This window comes from Megascapheus bottae, chromosome 8 (genome assembly GCF_031878675.1).
Source record: "Megascapheus bottae isolate mThoBot1 chromosome 8, mThoBot2.hap1, whole genome shotgun sequence".
In the NCBI taxonomy this organism is placed as follows: domain Eukaryota; kingdom Metazoa; phylum Chordata; class Mammalia; order Rodentia; family Geomyidae; genus Megascapheus; species Megascapheus bottae.
This window is the reverse complement of record NC_143516.1, coordinates 28,133,197-28,151,305: the sequence shown is the minus strand read 5'-3', so window position 1 is coordinate 28,151,305 and position 18,109 is coordinate 28,133,197. Positions and strand designations below refer to the sequence as shown.

Here is an 18,109-nt window from a genome sequence, read left to right as displayed (position 1 = left end):
AAAGAAAAAAGAAAACCAAATGACACAGTTACTGTTTGGGCATGAGTCTCCTGATTTTTCACTCTTTCCTTTCTTCCTTCTTTCATTTCTTACATTCTTCCATCTTTTCTCCTTCTTTCTTTTATTTTTGTCTCACCATCAGTTGTCTATCATTCTTGTGCTTACTTTGTTATTTACAAATCACTCTCCAAACACAACCACAGAGGTGGCAGCTAGCAGTTCAGAAAGCATACCAAGTTTTTTGGGTGCCTCATTGACACAGATAAAAGGGCTACATTTTTTTTTCATTTCTTGAGTGTTAGTCAAACAATCAAATGAAAACCTAGTGAATCACTATTATATAATTGTTGTATAATTTATAAGATTTGAAATAATCTTGGGGAAATAAAAATAAATTTGGGGAAATAATCTTGCCTCTATCTGCTAATTTCCTATCAAATGAAAACTTTCCTCACCTCGGGACAGGGGTCACGTCATTAAAGCCTAAACTACAGACTTTGAATATGGTTGATCTGCAGCTGTGCTCTGCAGAATTCTAGTGAGAACAAACTGAAAGATCTCACTTCCTCCTCTCCCACAAGCCATCCAAACCAGATGCTTTGCACTCCCTTTCCTTTTGTTCTTCCCAAAAGTTCTTTTTGAATTCTGAAATTTTTTGAACCATGTTGGAAAACTGCCACCCACTGCTCTACTTTACCACCCTTAGTTTACAGAGTCAAAAACTTAAATCACTTATTCAAAGTCATAGAATTCCCTTCTGCATTCCTAACATCCAGTGAAATACAGGCAGATTCTCCCATGATGCCATCAGAATTCATACTTGTCATGTTGTCCCCTTCCGTATCCTCAGCCTCCCATAGATCTCCACATGTAGGAAAACTCCCAAGTTTTTGAGAAATATTCCACTGACTCTCCATACACATATTCTGAACTGTATGAAACTAATAAGGATGTCTGACTTCTCTTTTAACCCATTTTAATTTAAGTAAATGAATAATCAAATAGAATAAAGTACTTGTGCCATGTTTAACCTTATTGAAGAAATGGTAAGAATAAAGATGTGCTAATACATATATATATATCAACATATATTTCATATGTGTGTGAAAATAAGGCAAGATAAATGATTAATACCTGAGACACATGCTTGCATATGCATATGCCTCCTTTCAATCACCAGCTCCAACTCTACCAGTGACAACTACACCCTCCAACAATGATACATTGCTTCAAAAAAATAGCCAGCACTACTTTTTCAGCCAACAATTATGTTTCCTTCTTGCTGTGATGTATGAGAGGACCTATAAGCTCTAGTCCTAAATAAGGATGTTCAAATTAAAAGTTGAGACTATTTCTTCAAAAATAACGCGTTTTCTCCAGTTTTTCCTATTATTTCCATTCTACTATACTGCTTTTCACAAACACACACACACACACACACACGCACACAAATACTATATTCATCTTTACATAATTTGAGTCAGAACTACGAGGAGAAATAAACTGATCTGTAATCTGTTGAAGAGTACTTCTCTTCTGGAGAATCACTGTAGAGGTGACAATATTTAGAAAAGCAAAGGGAAGTTTTTATTGAGCATGCATACTGGTGTTATTTCATGCCCAAAGGATTTCTAGCAGTATGAATGCAGTTAGCTGGTAGATGAAGAGTGTTCGAGTTGTTTGAATTGGCTTTGATCAAAAGCCTATAAATGGATAGGGAATATATGGTGCCATTTACTGAAATGACTAAAAGAAAAATCTTCCATTTTGATCAGTCCCTGTCTTCCTGGTACACCATTTTCAGTCATCCATAGTGGGTACCTCATGCTTATTGCTCATCAGCTTTCCCTACACTCTTGTAGATAATGACACAGAAAAGAATGCAGCCAAGTTGAAGAAAAACAAGACTTGTCCTTTAGCACCATCATGCTCATATTCATGCTCACAGAATAAAATTGCTGAGATTCCACAGTCCCATCTCCAAAGAACAAATATAGCAAGACAAAGAGCTGGCACAGGAAACTGAACCCTTTTCTCTCTGTGTGTCTTTCTGTCTCTCTCTCCCTCTCTTCCTCCCCCTCCTCTGTCTCTCTCTCTCTGTCTCTGTCTCTCTCTCTCTGTCTCTCTCTGTGTGTGTCTCTCTCTGTCTCTCTCTCTGTCTCTGTCTCTCTCTGTGTGTCTCTCTCTGTGTGTGTCTCCCTCCCTCCCTCCCTCCCTCCCTCCCTCCCTCCTTCCCTCCCTCTCTCCCTCCCTCCTTCTCTCTCTCTCTCTCTCTCTCTCTCTCTCTCTCTCTCTCTCTCTCTCTCTCTCTCTCTCTCTCTCTCTCTCTCTCTCTCTCTCTCTCTCTCTCTGTTTGTCTCAAAGCCCTCCAGGTCAGAGGCATGCTGAGCAGATGACATTCAAAGTTAGTCTTTTGATAAATGATGTTGGCTTGTGAACAGTTGTGCTTTAGTTTTAGTTCAAGAAACAGAAGGCTGAGCTTAGACCTCTCTTTCTTAACAGCAGGACCCCTGAGAAACCTTGGATTTGTAAGGCTGGCCACCAGGTCTGAAAAAAATCAAAACATCTGATGGGAGTTAGCCTTACATCCAGGTTCTGAAAGAGTGTGATGCCAGTAAGCAAGCCATCCCCTGTGACCTTTAAATGAGACTGTTCTAGCAGAGCCCAGAAGAAAGCTATGATTGTGTGGCAGGGAGTGAAAGAGAAACAAACGTAAAACTCACAGGAGGTGTAGTTTGTTTAAATAATAGAAAGTAATTAGACTGAAGACAAAAATCAGTGATGGCATTTTATAATTACAATTAATTTAAAGGTTAATTTCCTTTGGTGCGAAAATCTTATTTAAAACATTTACCAGGAAGGGAAATTAGGATGTTACTATCAAGAGGCATACAGAGCTTCTGGGAATGTATGCCTATTATCACTTGAAAATTAGGTTAGGTCTGGTGTAGGAATTTCAATTCATTTTTATGTATAATAGGTAGTGGCCAAGCCAACAGCCAGTGGGTTTGGCTGAGACAGGCAATATTAAATTTGCATGTGTTTGTTTGTTTATAAAATTAATTACAAATGTTCCCAACAAAGGATCCTTGTTTATACATGAACAATCCTGACACAAAAGAAAAATTGGATATGGATTACTGCTTCTGTAACTAACAAAGTTGATGTTCAAGCAACTCCCAAGAGGGGGCTGCAATGGGGAGGGCACAGGCATGCACCTGCACCCCATCATCACTTAGTTAAATTGAATGGGGTAGCATTGTAAGGGCTCCAAACCTGTCCATCCCTCTGTCCTCTCCCAGGACCCACTTCCTAGCTGTTTCTACCTGTCTTCCCACTGAGGATTGTTTTGGCCTCAGGTTCCAAATGCCATATGTAGTTCACTTCTGTTTCCAGGGAGATTGGTTCCAGGATACCCTCCTCTCCTCACATCCCATCTGTAGATACCAAAATATGTAGATGCTGAAATCTCTTGCAGTCAAATGGCATGGTATTTGCATATAACCTACACTCAACCTCCAGTATGTTTTATATCATTTCTAGGTTACTTATAATATAGCGTAATTTATATAGACATGGTGTAAATGTTATGGAAATAGTTGCTATTTTGTATTGTTTAGGGACTAATAATAAAAAATGTTCAGTATAGACATCATCTTTTCTTTTTCCACACTGTTTTTAATCTGTGGTTGTTTGTATTTGGGGATATGGAATTGGTGGCTGCGGAGGATAACTGTATAAATTCTATTTCGCAGATTGCATCCTTGGAAATTTACTTAGTAAATGCACAACAGTATTGGCAAAGTGGCTCAAACTCCTTTGCATTCCATTGTTCTTATTCACTTCACAGGTTTGCTTGTCTTGAATATTTTTGTTGCCACCACATTGATATGTAAACCAATTTCAGATGTATTAAATTGAACAAAACCAGAGAGCTATGGAAAATATTAGTAATTGCCTAATTGAATCCCCTGGTTTTCAAGTTGAAGAAAGAGTTATTAGAGTTCTCTTACTTGATGATAATTGATCACCGAAGTCAGAAGTGGGGCCATGACCTATGACTCTAGATGCTCCTTTCCTCATCACTTCACCCCAATTCTTGAGTTAGATGCTTTCAACAAGTAATTATTGAGTAGTCAATCTATGCCAGGTACTGTGGAAAAAGCATGGAAACAAATAGCTATCATCCTTGCTTTCATAGTGCCTACAGACCATTACACAATTCTCCTGGGAGAAAGAAGAATATCAGTGAGGCATGATAGGAGTTCAGACAAGGCAAGCAGAGCTGCTAGAGAAATGCACCCCAAGTCAATTTCATATAATTTAGAAGACATGAACATGATATTTCAAAAGGATATGCAGAGTTTAGTTGTTAAAAGGGGGCCCTTTTAAAAGAGCTACTTTGGGTTTCTTTCATACCCATACTAAGGTACACAATAATTCATATTAATATTTTTAATATTTTCACAATAATTCACACTAAATATTTCTAAATATTTTCATTGAGCTCAAAATAGCAAGTCTAGTTTCATTATGCCCCAAAATATTAGACAGCAATCACTGGACATTCTGTTTCCCAAAACTACTACCTAATAAGATGAATAATTTAGGCTCAGGAGTTTTGTGTTTTTTTTTGCTCTCTGATGGCTGCAAAATTATATAAAGATTATGTTGGCGAAAGATTACAAGGTGATGAATATTTCTCCAATGGTAGATTATAGCCTGGACATTCTTTCCTACAAATATATGTACATTAATGTGTACAGAATCCAGATTAAAACTACTGCATTTAAGTAGGCTATGCATTCTAAATATATCCCAGGTGCCAGCTGAGAAGACATGCCAAATCTCATCTAACTAGCTCACCCATAGCTTTGATGACTGCTTTTTCCAATTTTTCCTGAAATGCATGAAAGCAGGGGTGAACAAAACAGACTAGTGAATCCAATCCATTCAGATGGCGTGGCACACACTGAACCCAGGAATATTGACAGTGAAGTTAACTTAGTTATTTTATCATATTCTATATGCTTCTCTACATTTATAGAAATATGTTTGCTTGTAATTAATTCCTTCCCCTTCTCGGGTCTTACCCTCTCCATACCCTTCACTTCTCCTGCCCTTCCTTCATCATCTTCATCCTGGACGCTGTCCTCGGATCATTTTCAAGTAGTAGAAGGAAGCTTGTATCCATCACTGCCTCAGAATTCTCTGCCTAACTGTGAACTCTTTTTTTTTTTTGTCAGTTCTGGGACTTGAACTCGGGGCCTTGGTATAGGCCCTGAGCTTCTTTTGCTCAAGGCTAGCACTCTATCATTTGAATCACAGTGCCACTTCCAGCTTTTTCTATTTACGTGGTACAGAGGAATAGAACCCTAGGCTTCATGCATGATGGGCAAGCATCCTACCATGAAGCCACATTCCCAGACCCATCTCTCCCATCTATTCTTACTCTTCACTCTTAGGCCTCCTTCCTAAACAAAGTTTTCCTCAACATTATTTAGGAGCTTCCCTGAACCAAAAGCAGATTTTCCTCATGCTTTACATCCTGTTACCCCATTGCGTGCCTCCAGGAGTTACCAGTATTTTCACTGGCATATCCAATGTCCTTCCTCCCTTGCACTCTTCTCACACTCTGATTTCAGCATCCATGCCTGATGAGGTTCAGATTCAGTTCCTCATTTTCAATCTTGGCAGTCTGAAGTTGTTAGAGAAAGTCACTAAGCCCACCCACAAAGGTGCGCTCATCAGGTTCAATTGGATGCCAATTCCTGCTCAGCAATGCCTTCTGTCTCCTAACAACAGTGTGTTTCACTCTCCATGTGGCCTCTTCCAAGTACTTTCAGGTTCCTTGAGCCAAGTACTAAAGTCTAAGAATGTCCACATTATTAACCATAAGCTCCTGCATCACCACCATTAACCCTCAACCACTTTCTAGACTGGAAATGATTGTTCTTGTCTCCTTGGATCCCTGGAGAAATCTGAGAGGAACCTGGCAGGCATTTCTGCAAAGCCAGTGAGCTATCCATCCATCTTGCTTCGACCTTCTGCCTAAACCAGGATGTCCAGCTCTCACAGTCGCTCTCTAATCTTGTTGACTTCATTAGATGGTTTCTTTCGCCTCCATATACACCACACTTATACAGACTACACATAAGACTCACCCTAGCTTCTTTCAGCCTTTTCTGATAACGCATAGGGAGATTTCAGAAAATATCTAAACTATAGACACTCAGTTCTACAAAACTGAGTTTTTAACATAAACGATCGTCCTCTTGTCTACAGTGTCTCATGCTGCTTGTCAGACGACAGATAACTAAGGAAGCAGGTATTGGAGGCATCTCCATAAATCTATCTCAGTGTTCTGCTGACAATTTCTACCCTTAGGAAATTCCATATGAAATTCTAGTGAACTCTCAGACAGAGTTCTCTTCTCTGAACCTTCTTTTTGTCAGTTCTCAGGCTTGAAAAAACTCTAAGTCCAGTAGTAAAATATCAAATAGGTACTTTATAATTTCTAATTCTTTATAAATCCTTTTCCAAAAATGAAGACATCCTCAGCCCAAATAGAATATTTTAATATACAAATTTCTAAGCATTACAGGTATATAATACCCAACTCAATTCAATCCTATAAAGTTAAAATTGTTATATATTTCCTATTTTACACAAAAAAAAGAAATGAAAGCTAAGTGTAAACATTACCTACATAGATAGAAATGCTAGGGACAAAGACAGATTTTCTCTACTCTGAAACCCCTGATCTTTTCCCCACAGTTTCCCTGTGATGTATCAAGTATTTTCCGAGAAGACACTATGATAGCTAAATCTTACTCTCAGCAGAACATTTTATATATCTTTAAATCTGCTTTCATGGGAACTTGCAGAAACAAACAAGAAAAACAGGACAATCAAGTCGAATTTTTCTTCAGGTTTTAGAGTCAAAGGCTTAAGATGTTTATTCAAACAACTTCCGGCTAAACTTTTTATTTACTATGACACGATTACCTTTTACCTTTATTTTCTAGCAGGTGAAAATGTCTTCAAGTTCAATATTTAAAGATCTCCTTCTGATATAGCTAAAAAGTAAACAGGGAAAACAGGCTGCTAAGACCCTGAAAAAAATATATTTGATAAAGAAGCTTAGGAAATGAAGCATATGCAGTGAGTTAGTTAATAAGCCTTCTTTCATTCTGTGTATGGTTTGCCCGCCTAAAGCCCTTGGTAGCATAACACTTCAGTGACCTTTCAGGCAATAAGATAAAGTGTTCCTATAAAGAACTGTGTTTTCCTAATCAGAAAAAAGAAGAAAAAAAAAAAAAAAAAAACGAGCATGGCTCAGAGACCACTCTGGGATTTTAGTCAAGACTGAACACCTCAAGTCCCCACAATCAGTCTGAATTGCTGCCACCAAGTAAGTCTTGAGTGGAGAGAGGCTGTCCTTTTCAATTTGACCTATGGTTAGTTATGTTCTAAATTCCTTTTGTGCAGCTAGAGGTAAGTACCCTTGAAATTCATACCTGCAGAGATAATGGAGAGACACAATTTTCATGGACCCACACAAATTCTGTAATGCCTTTTAATGAGTTCTTCTAAATATTTAGGCTTCGCTTTCTGTAAACTGTATTACTAAATTTCCTTTTGTGGTTTTTCTTTTTTTTTCAGCTGTCTCCAAAAAAAGAGTATGTTGACTAGTGGCTTTGTCTTTAAGAATTAGGGACAATTTTATGTTACAATACCTCACTGCCAACGTGTATTTAAAAAGGTAGTTTTAGGTTTGCTGATCTGAGTACTCATGATTTAGAGGTTGAAATAAATGGGAGGCTCACAACAGGGAAGATATTGTAGCAAAGTATATTCATGCATGAAGCATTTTTCTCTTACTGGATAATTTCTAAATTCCACTATTATTAATGTTATTAAGTAATGTTATTAAATCATAGCTATTAAACTGATATGGTACTTTTCTAATTTAAAATAATTGAATCTCTCTATGCCTCCATCAATCAGAAAACATACCCGTATTTCAGACAGGAAAAATAAGTTCAAGAGTAAACCTTGCTGCATTTTCAAAGAAAATCACATTCTTGAGTTTTATTCTTTGGAGGAGTATATATGTCTGGTATCTTGATTGTGGTGACGATTTCATGGGCATGCAAATGCCTGAACCCATTATATTATGTCTATAAATTATGGGTTATGGGCATGTATGTTGGATATCTTGATTGTGATTATTTCATGGGCATAGAAATACCCAAACTCATCACTAAATTATGACCAGAAAATACGAGAAGGTATTTTAAAGACATATAAATGTTCTCCAGTTTATTTCAGAGAACCAAAGATTAAACAGATGCAAAATGCTCTCAATTTCTGCCCAGTTGTATGCTTTTGTTTAGGGTCCTATAAACCATCCAGAAAGATAACGTTTTCTTACCAATTATCATTATATCTTACAACTAATAGCATTTATTAATGAATGAACATTCCATTCTAGTCACGTCAATGTTAAAGCTTGTCCTCTTTAGCCAAAGAGATTTCAAAGGCCACTTCTTCTTATAAATATCCAAATTTTTGTCTATTGGTTTATCTCACATCACTCAGGGAAAAAAATTAACCATCTATATCTTCTCTTAATTTTGGAGTCTGTGGAGGAGTAAAGGCTAAAAGCCCTCAGTCAAACTCCATTTGGATACATCAGTACCCCCCGCTTCTGCCTTCTGATGGATTGCCTGATTTTCCTTTGCAACCTAAAGCATATTCAGTAAATATGAATTGAGTGTCTTCCATGAGCCAAATATTGTTCTGTGTTCTGAGGCTACTGTAGTAAACAAGATAGAACATTAAATTTCATAGCACCTACACTATAGTGGTTGAAATAATCAACAAATAAACGAGGAGATGGCAAGTGCAGATAGGATGCAATGAAGCCTAATAGAGCTGAGAGAGATGACAGAAATTCATCTCTAAAAATTCAGCAAGTCCCAATCTGCTTTACAGAAATTACAGCTATATGCCTTTTTCCTGGATGTTGGCACTTGCATGTGCCACTCATAACTTAAATACTACATTTCCAAAAGGGAACCAACCACCAGCAACCTCCTTATGTTATTTTTGGTTCTGATAAAAACAACAGTACCATATCAAACAAGTTTCTGAGAGCCAACTTTAACTATTTCCTTTTCCACATTCAAATACTTGCTGAAACTTAGGACTTGTATCTCTTTATCCATGTATCTAGCATTCACGGACATCGGTCCTTTCTCATTCTCATAATTCTAACTCAGTCCTTCACATTAAGCATTAAAATATCATAAATTACATGCCAAGTTGTTCAACCTTCACTGTAATCAGAATCACAAATACAGCGTTGATCATATAAATAATTCCCAGTTGGAATACTGTGTAAGCTATGTCTATAACTTACAAAGCAAATGCACTAATACTTGTCTGATGTTGGTCCAATCACCTCTTAAAGATACAGTACAAAAAAGAGATACATCACTCTTGCTGGCAAATACAACCCAGTAGCTTCTGTCAGTATTCATGGCAGGAAATTCTAGAATATTAGATTGGAAATGATGAGGGGACATGAAAAAGATAATTTTAGAAAAAGCAAAATAAAGATGCTGGAGAATAAATAATTTCAAAATGGTATCAATTATCAGTAGAGGGATAAAATAAAGATCACAATTAACCTTGTTTAGTGAATAATATAGAAAAAAACAAAGGCTTGAACATTTTAGATTGAATGCAAAATGTGGTTCAGTACTCTTGATCACCTTTGAAAACCTTCCAGGAATTTTCTGGAATGGCATAAATAGAAAAGTAGAAATTACTTTTCCAATATACTTAGAAAGGAAATAAAATACTTGACTTCTAGCCCCATCCTCAGCTGGTAACTGCCTGAAGCTATAAACCTGTATTTATTTGTAAAAGGAAGATAATTATTTATGTTCACTTGACAGTAATATTGTAAAGATGAATGATCTCACCTGAAAGGGCCTTAGGAACTAATAAAGATTTTACAATTGTCAGAGCTTTATTTTATTTTTTGTTTTTAGAAATTAAAATGATTAAAATGCATTCTTTTACTGGAGATTGCAGAGTTTAGCTATCAACTATCTGTCAAATTATTTCATTACCTCCATTTCTCAGGAAAGTTTTACAATATACAGTAGGCTTTACAGAATCTGAATCAATATAATTATATAAAAATTGAAAAAGTGATATTAATTATATCTTTTGGATATATCTAAATATATCTTTTAGATATAGCCTTTATAGAGCCTGATATAAAAACAGAAAATGTGATGTTAAGTATATCTTTTAGTTATATTTAAAAATTGAAAAGGTGATATTAAATACATCTTTTAAATAAAGTATTTTTATCCATCTCTGCTATCCACTTGCATGGCACCCTAAAGATTCCATAGATAGTTGAAAATCCCTCATAGAAACTTAAGAGGCACTGAGTGTGTTGACCATGGAAATCTTAACTGGGTCTAGTTGACTAATACCCCTCAAATCATCCACAACGTTTCTTTTGCCAGTCCTGGGCCTGAGTTCAAGGCCTTAGCACTGTCCCTGGATTTTCTCAAGGCTAGAGCTCTACCATTTGAGCCTCAGCCCCACTTCTGGTTTTTTTCTACGTATGTGGTACCAAGGAATCAAACCCGGGCCTTCGTGCATGCTAGGCAAGCACTCTACCACTAGGCCAAACTCTCGGCCCCCACACCATTTCTGAGAGTAATTAGACGAGGAAATGGACCATCCACAATCTGTTAGACTGTGAGCACAAACATATATTTCAAATAATTTATGGAAAACATACTCTTCCTCTGATTTAAATTTCCATGTCCCCTCATGTGGGAAATGGTAAAAATGCATCCTAGCTACATTGCAAGTTTTCTTTCATTTGAGTTGGATATGGTTCACCTGGATTCATGGAGCCACTTCCATGTCCTTCCGTCCTTCCTCTGGGGCTTATTGATACCCTTTGCAAGCCAGGTAGCTGCAAGCCAGCTCGCCCAACCTTCCCAACATACCAGTAGGTCAGGATTCACAAAGAGCAACTCAAGCTCCAATCCACAACCCCATGCTCCAGATATTCATAAATGTATATTCATTCCCCCTTAGCCTTCCTGTGTTTTAGATAGGTCTACATTGCTCCTAATTCAAGTGTTATTCCCAATTTATCTCTTCTAATTCTTTTAGACTTGAAGATATATCTTGTTTCCTTCAGGTTATCTGTCCCTTGGTAGTGCCCCAAAATCTTTGACTCATGATGATCACTTTTTTTTCCATCCCTCTCAACACCCTGGAAACAAGCTAATGTATTATCTCAAAACAACAACAATAAACAGTGATATAACTGGAATTCAGTTTTAGTAAAGGAGACCTTATTGTTTCTTTCTGTGCTTGTCCTGATCTTGAGCACCTGTTCTCCAACACTATACAGTAATCACCCTACTAAAAGGGAAATCTCAAAGCAATGAAGTTCTCACCCTGGGTATTCTTCTCAACTGTCTAGTTCTTAATTCAGTCCCATTCTTTTTCTTTTTTTACGGGAGAGAAAAGGTATTTATAGGTATTTATTATGCACGAAGTTTGACTTTTCGATTTTACACATGGGAAGATTCAACCTGAGTGGAGGTCACAGATGAATCACACTGAGTGGTTCTTCTCTGTCATAGTTTCCTCACATTACCTCAATAATAAAAAATAAAATAAAATGAAAAACTTTAAAAAAACAATTCAGTCCTGTTCTTGACAAGAGCTCACTTATATAAAAGAGAATTTAGGTGCTAAATCAATGTCTTGAAAATTAACTTCTCAAAGTACACTTTATTATTTTGTAGCCCTTTTTATATTATCTATACTAGTTATGATAGAAATATAAGCAACTGAGAACCAAAAGAAATCAATGTATTCCTCTAAAAAAAAGGCTTGTTATAGCTGTCATCCTAAATTTTAAGGTTATGATTTGCCTAATATCAGATAGCTGGCAAGTAGAAAAAAAAGTAGAATTTGATTTCTTGTCCTTCTAATATCAGGGTTTGAATATTTTATTTTCAATCCTGGGGTTTGAACTCAGCACCTGGGCCTTGTCCCTGGGCTCTTTTCCACTCAATGCTAGTCCTCTACCACTTTGAGCTACAGCATCACTTCTGGTTTTCTGGTGGTTAATTGGAGATAAGAATCTCATGGACTTGGCTGGGAGTTTGACCTAGTGGTAGAGTGCTTGCCTAGCATGCACAAAGACCTGTGTTCAATTCCTCGGTACCACATACCTAGCAAAAAGCTGGAACTGGTGCTGAGGCTCAAGTGGTAGAGAAAGTCCAAGGACAGTGTTCAGGCCCTGAGCACAAGCCCAGGACTGGCAAAAAAAAAAGAATCTCATGGACTTTTCTGCTTGGAACTACAATCCTCAGATCTCAGCCTCCTGAGAAGGATAGGATGAATTTTTGTTATACTCTTCCACTTTTGATGAGAATAGAGATTGTGCCTCAAAATATTTAAAAATCCCAGCAGTAAAAAGAAATCTATGATCATGTCATTAAAACACATGAAGGGAATTTAAATACTTAAAACTCAGTGAAAGAAGCCAGTCAGAATGGATTACATACCAACTCTGTAACATTTTGTAAAAGGTAAAAATGACAGATCAATGGTCTTATAGGATTGGCAGAAAGAAAGATATTAAGAAATCCATGGGACATTTTAAGACACTGAAATTCTTTTGATACTACAGTCGGATACACATGTCACAGATTTATCAAACCCCATAGAATATAGGCCACCAAGAGGAACCTTAATGCAAACTCTGGTCTTTGAGTAATAATGGGGTGTCAATGCAGTTACATCTGTTGTAAGTAAAGTGCTGTGTTAGTATCTGATAATGACAGTTGGAGAGGCTCTGTGTGTGTAGAGCAGGGGACCTATTGGAAATATCTATACATTTTGCTAAATTTTGCTGTAAAGCAGAAATTTCTTCAAAAGTAAGGTTCTTTTGTAAGGGAGACTTTCTCCACACAGACATCATAGCCATCACGTTACTTTATCCTGCTTCAATTACTAAGTGTAGAACCTCAGATATTAACAAAAAACAAGAACTAAACTAAGTGAAGGTATCTTAGAATGTCTTAATGCAGTCTTTTATTTCCCTCTCTCTTTTCCTTTAATCTGTTTTATAGGCCTTGGGTTCTTTTTGCCTTTTAATTCTTGCCTCACAGCCAGAAACCCAAAAGGAAAAGAAATGCAAAATATTTCCACAGCATTCTTTGCCTCTACTGTCCAGTTACCACTGCTCCCAAAATTTGTTTGTTAAATAAAAGCAAGCATTGGTCATACTCAAAGGTTCTGTATGTTAATAATTCTTCGAGGCACATGGAGGACAGCTTGTCTCTGTCTCCCAATGCCAAGTACCTAAACGGGAAACACTCCAAGACACAGCTTTTCTCCAGCCTGTCTGGATGTGGAAAATGGGTATGGGCTGTGACCTCAGCTAGCTTACATATCAGCTAAAAGCACATATCAATGGTTACCAGTTAGTCTCACTCTGTAGGTTAAGTTGGTTTTCCTCACGATATGGTGGCTATGTTACAAGAGAGAGCATCCCACAGCTACAAGATAAACGTGAAGAATACTTTTTGGAGTTAGCCCCCCCCTCATTTCTGCCATACTTAACGCTGGTACAAAGAAGAAAGAATAGTGACACAAACTGCTGGGTTGAAGGACAGTGTTACGGTCATATTGTCAGAACATGTGGAATAGGACATATTGTTGCAGTCATTTTGGAAAATAGGATCTGCCTGAGTAACTCCTGCTATATCTTTTTGAGCTTAAATATCTTGGCGAATATGGCATTTGAATCCTAAGACTTTACACCACTACCTCTTATTGTTTTAGATTACAAAGCACAAAACAGTAGGAACCACTGTGTTGAGTACTTCATTTCATTGAGATTCACCACAGATCTTGTCCTTGACAATCAGGACATATAATATTGAAACTGCACACAGATACACACACCTGAGTGATTGCCATTTTTATGGCATTATGTTTACAATGGGTTACACAAAATCTCACAAAAGCCATACAGCCATCTTCCATGTGTACATTAATTTTATGACTGAAATTAAGTCTTTGTTGCTTGAGGAAAGTACAGAGTTTCTTCTCCCAGGTAAAGGTCTTTATAAAGCAATAATTGATTCTCACAGGTAAGGTGGAGAAAGCCATTATCTTGAAGAAACTATCTTTGCTTCTCCTCCATCATCAGTCACTTAAGTTTAATAGATTATTCGAAGATTTATGTTCATAAGCTGTGTAGACCTTGATCATAACTGTGTATCTTTTCCGAAAAGTTCACTAATGAAGGAAACTGTCCCTTTTCAGTTGATTTCATAGGTGGCTTTGACTCTTACGGCTATCAAGGGCCTCAAAAGACATCTCACTTACAACTACAGCCTATGTACATGTAAGTACTTACTTTAAAGGTATTTCACTGGGATAAAAAAAAAAAGATGGCCAAGTAGCTGTATCATGGCACAAGACTCATGGCATACACTTTACTTTGGTAATATGGCTCCAGTATATTTTTACTACTAGTATTGTATCTTGAAATATTTTCTTTCTGGTTTTCTTTAAATTTTGATTTATAAGAAATGCCATGTCTAAAGTTACAAGTATTGTATCACCTACATGGCTAAAGAGCCTATTTTATATATCAGTTTTTTTGAATTCCCCAAAAGTTTTAAATGTGGAAAGCGATAGAACAACATAGGCAGTTATGTATAATAATATACAAATTATCTTTTTATGGTTTGGCCAAACTAGTCCAATATACCCTGGTTATCTTGGTTATAATGTTTAGCTTTCCATACTGTTCCCAAAATAGTTCTTTTTAGATAAGTCATAGTTAGCCCTATCTTCGTGAGGTGCTCAAAAAACAAAACTAAAACAACTTTGTCATTTTTTTGAATGTGAAAGTGAAGATGAAACTGGAACACATTAACACTGAAACTTACCAAACCCCTTAAGTCTAGTACTCCAGAGGGCAGACAATCAGAGCCTGATTTTTATATCTGTGTTTAGGCAAATTCCCCTGGAAAACAACTGATAACAAATTGTATATATCAGCATCAAGTGATATGCTGAATTGCAAGCGAAGATCAAAATAGAAAGTAAGACTCCAATTCATTTTAAACTGTGCACTTCTCTCTTTGAAGATATGTGTTTGTTGTCATTGTCCTCTACCATTAAATCATCTCCCTTTTAATACCTTTGGTAAATAGGATAATTAATAAAGTTTTGGGGTGTGCCTCCTCAGAGAGTAATCTTTAGACAATCCTTTTAAATTTCTCTTTAAAGAGAGAAAGGTCTGTGCATGTGCCTGCCTCTTTTACTTCGTGGCCTTGTAGTTCCTTGCAAGCCTTTGCTAACAATATACATAGAAAAGATGATGTGCCATTCAAAGCATTGCCTCTGTAAATAGTGGGTCATTCACCATTCCTTTCTCATCCCCACAATCACTACCCTAATTCAACCATTCATGTTAACTGAAAATTTCCAGACTCCTACCCTCCATAGGGCCACTGCAAAATTAATCTTCCTCCAGTCCTACTCTCATGGTTTTACTGCCCTGCCCCTAAGCTGTCAATGATTCCCCATTACAAGGTGCACTGTATCCAAACTCCTGGCCCCACACTGCATGTCTGCTTCTATCTAGCCTCAATGTTTTAATGAAATATTAACCATTAACATGTTCTCAGTCCCTAATCATAGCATAGGCAGATGCTCCTAGATGTTACCGGGAAAATAAAATATTCAATAAAACTAGGCTCTGCCCTTCTTGAGCTTTTCATCTTGTGAAGAGAAAACTGATCTAGTATCTTCCCTCAGTCATTTCTTTCCATAAATTATAACTCTTGTCTTCTTCAAACACAGTCACGTAGGTCTGGTTGTGTGGCTCAAGTAATACAGTGCATATCTAGCAAGTATAAAACTCTGAGTTTTAACCCAGGAACTATATAAAATACAAAGAAAATGAAAGAAATAGACCCAGAACAGGTGGCTCACACCTATAATCATAGCTATTTGAGGAGCAGAGAACATTGGGTTATGGTTTAAGACCCATATCAAATCATAACACCCCATCTCAAACAATAGCTGTATGTGGTTCGTGAGCACCTATCAGCCTACATATGCAGAAGTCTGAGATAGAGAAGATCTTAGTTCTAGGATAGTCTGGTAAAAACAAAACAAATCATAAAACCCATCATTTATTCAGGAAGCATAAATAAATAGGATTACAGTCCAAGCCAACTTGAGCAGAAAGTGATAGCCTGATCTCAAAAATAACCATAGCAGCCAAGCACTTGTAGTTTATGCCTAATCTAATCTACTTGGGATTGAAGTTTGAAGCCAGCTTGAGCAGAAAACTCCTCAAGACTTCATTTCAACTTAACTAACAAAAACGTAGACCTGAGACTTCGGGGTGTGGCCTAATAATAGAGTGCTCACCTAGCATGCACGAAGACCTGGGTTCAATTCCTCAGTACCACATACACAGAAAAAGCCAGACATGGTACTGTGGCTCAAGTGGCAGAGAACTAGCCTTGAGCCAAAGTGCCCAAGAACAGTGCCCAGGTCCTGAGTTCAAGCCCCAAGACTGGCAAACAAATGTAGATTGGAGTCATAGTTCAAGTGATAGAGCATCAACAGTGAGCCAGCAAGCTGAGAAAGAAGAGGAGACCCTGAATTGGAATTTCCCCTCCCTCTTATTGCCACACAGGCAAAGAAAATAATCAGAACGTAAAGGACAAAAGCATGGCCTAAGTGAAACAGTGACTGAAAACATGAAGCCATGAATTATAACCCTCAATAAGCAGCATATGGTATGTTTACGTAATAAACAACAATTGATTTGTGCTTGAGTGGACTAAAATATGTAGAAAGTTAGCAATGGCTTACTTCTGACCATATTATGCACTCATTCATTTATAAAAGTCAACCATAATAGCTAATAGCTAACATAATCAAATATATTGTTTCAGATCACACACTTATTATTCTAGCACTGGTCATTGAAAAGATACTTCTTTGCAAAGAATTACACCCTTTTAAAGATTAAAAAAAACTTGCCATGATTTTTTTCAATAGATATAACTGCCAAGTAAAAGTAAGAAAAAAATGCTTTTCTCTTTACTGCCGGAGAATGGTAAAATTATATTAGAGCTTTCAAATTTCAGTGTTTAGGCCATAAATGTTTAATGAAATTCAATTCAGCAAGGTAGGAATACTTAAGGTGCATAAATAGTTGCTTGCCAGAATTTTTTCATGTATTTTTATTGTAATTAGTAGAAGGGTTACATTATATTCGCCAGATAGAAGGTTCATTAATTCACATACAATGATACCCTTTCTCATGTCTTGGTCCCCAGAATTTAATATCATCCTTCTCACAACACCTCCCATTGGAAACCTCAGGTCCTAGAGCACAATGATTTTACTTTACAGAATCAAGAAAGGGAAAGCAAAGGGCAGACATGGAGGGGGGTAGCTTGTAATCCCAGCTATATCTGAGGTGGAGAAGGAGGATCACACTTCTAGGTTGGCTAGGACAAAAGTGCAAGACTCTATTTGCAAAATAACAAAAGCAAAACAGGTTCACATACCAGGGTCAAGTGGTAAAGTCCTTGCCTAGAGTTTTCAAGACTTGGAGTTCAAAACAGTAATGAGAGACAGACAGAGGCAGAGAAACAAAACTAATCATTATGGAGAGCACATACATCTGGGATGTTCAACCACTTTTCAAATTCTCCACAGGACTGTGAGTTCAACATGGTATTACATTCCATGCTTTTATTGTATGTATTTGTACACTTTACACTAAGTCAGCTACTGTAGTTACATATACATAGTTTCACTCCCCTCTTTATCTACAGTCCCCTTAGTCCCTTTTGATGTCATGCAATGTAGTGCTGAATGAAGGGCATTTCACCTTTGTAATCCTCAAAACTCAGTCACATGAGAGCCACTGTGCAATCAGATCCTATGAGGAAAAAATCAGAACCAATTCACCTGTAAACCTCACTCCCTGTGGAGA

At 37.2% G+C, this 18,109-nt stretch overlaps 1 protein-coding gene across 3 annotated transcripts in view; it reads left to right on the top strand.

Moving 5' to 3' along the window:
* The window catches only part of Nkain2 (sodium/potassium transporting ATPase interacting 2), an 839,889-nt gene that overhangs the window by 820,604 nt on the left and 1,176 nt on the right, over nucleotides 1-18,109 (top strand). For 2 of the 3 annotated variants that reach the window (XM_090338189.1, XM_090338191.1), the window contains exons 6-7: nucleotides 14,398-14,479; nucleotides 15,097-15,185. In XM_090338189.1, the coding sequence (XP_090194315.1) occupies nucleotides 14,398-14,479; nucleotides 15,097-15,121 (107 nt within the window). In that variant the 3' untranslated portion in view covers nucleotides 15,122-15,185. The remainder of the gene's footprint in view (nucleotides 1-14,397; nucleotides 14,480-15,096; nucleotides 15,186-18,109) is intronic. The other variant, XM_090338190.1, reaches the window with a different exon arrangement.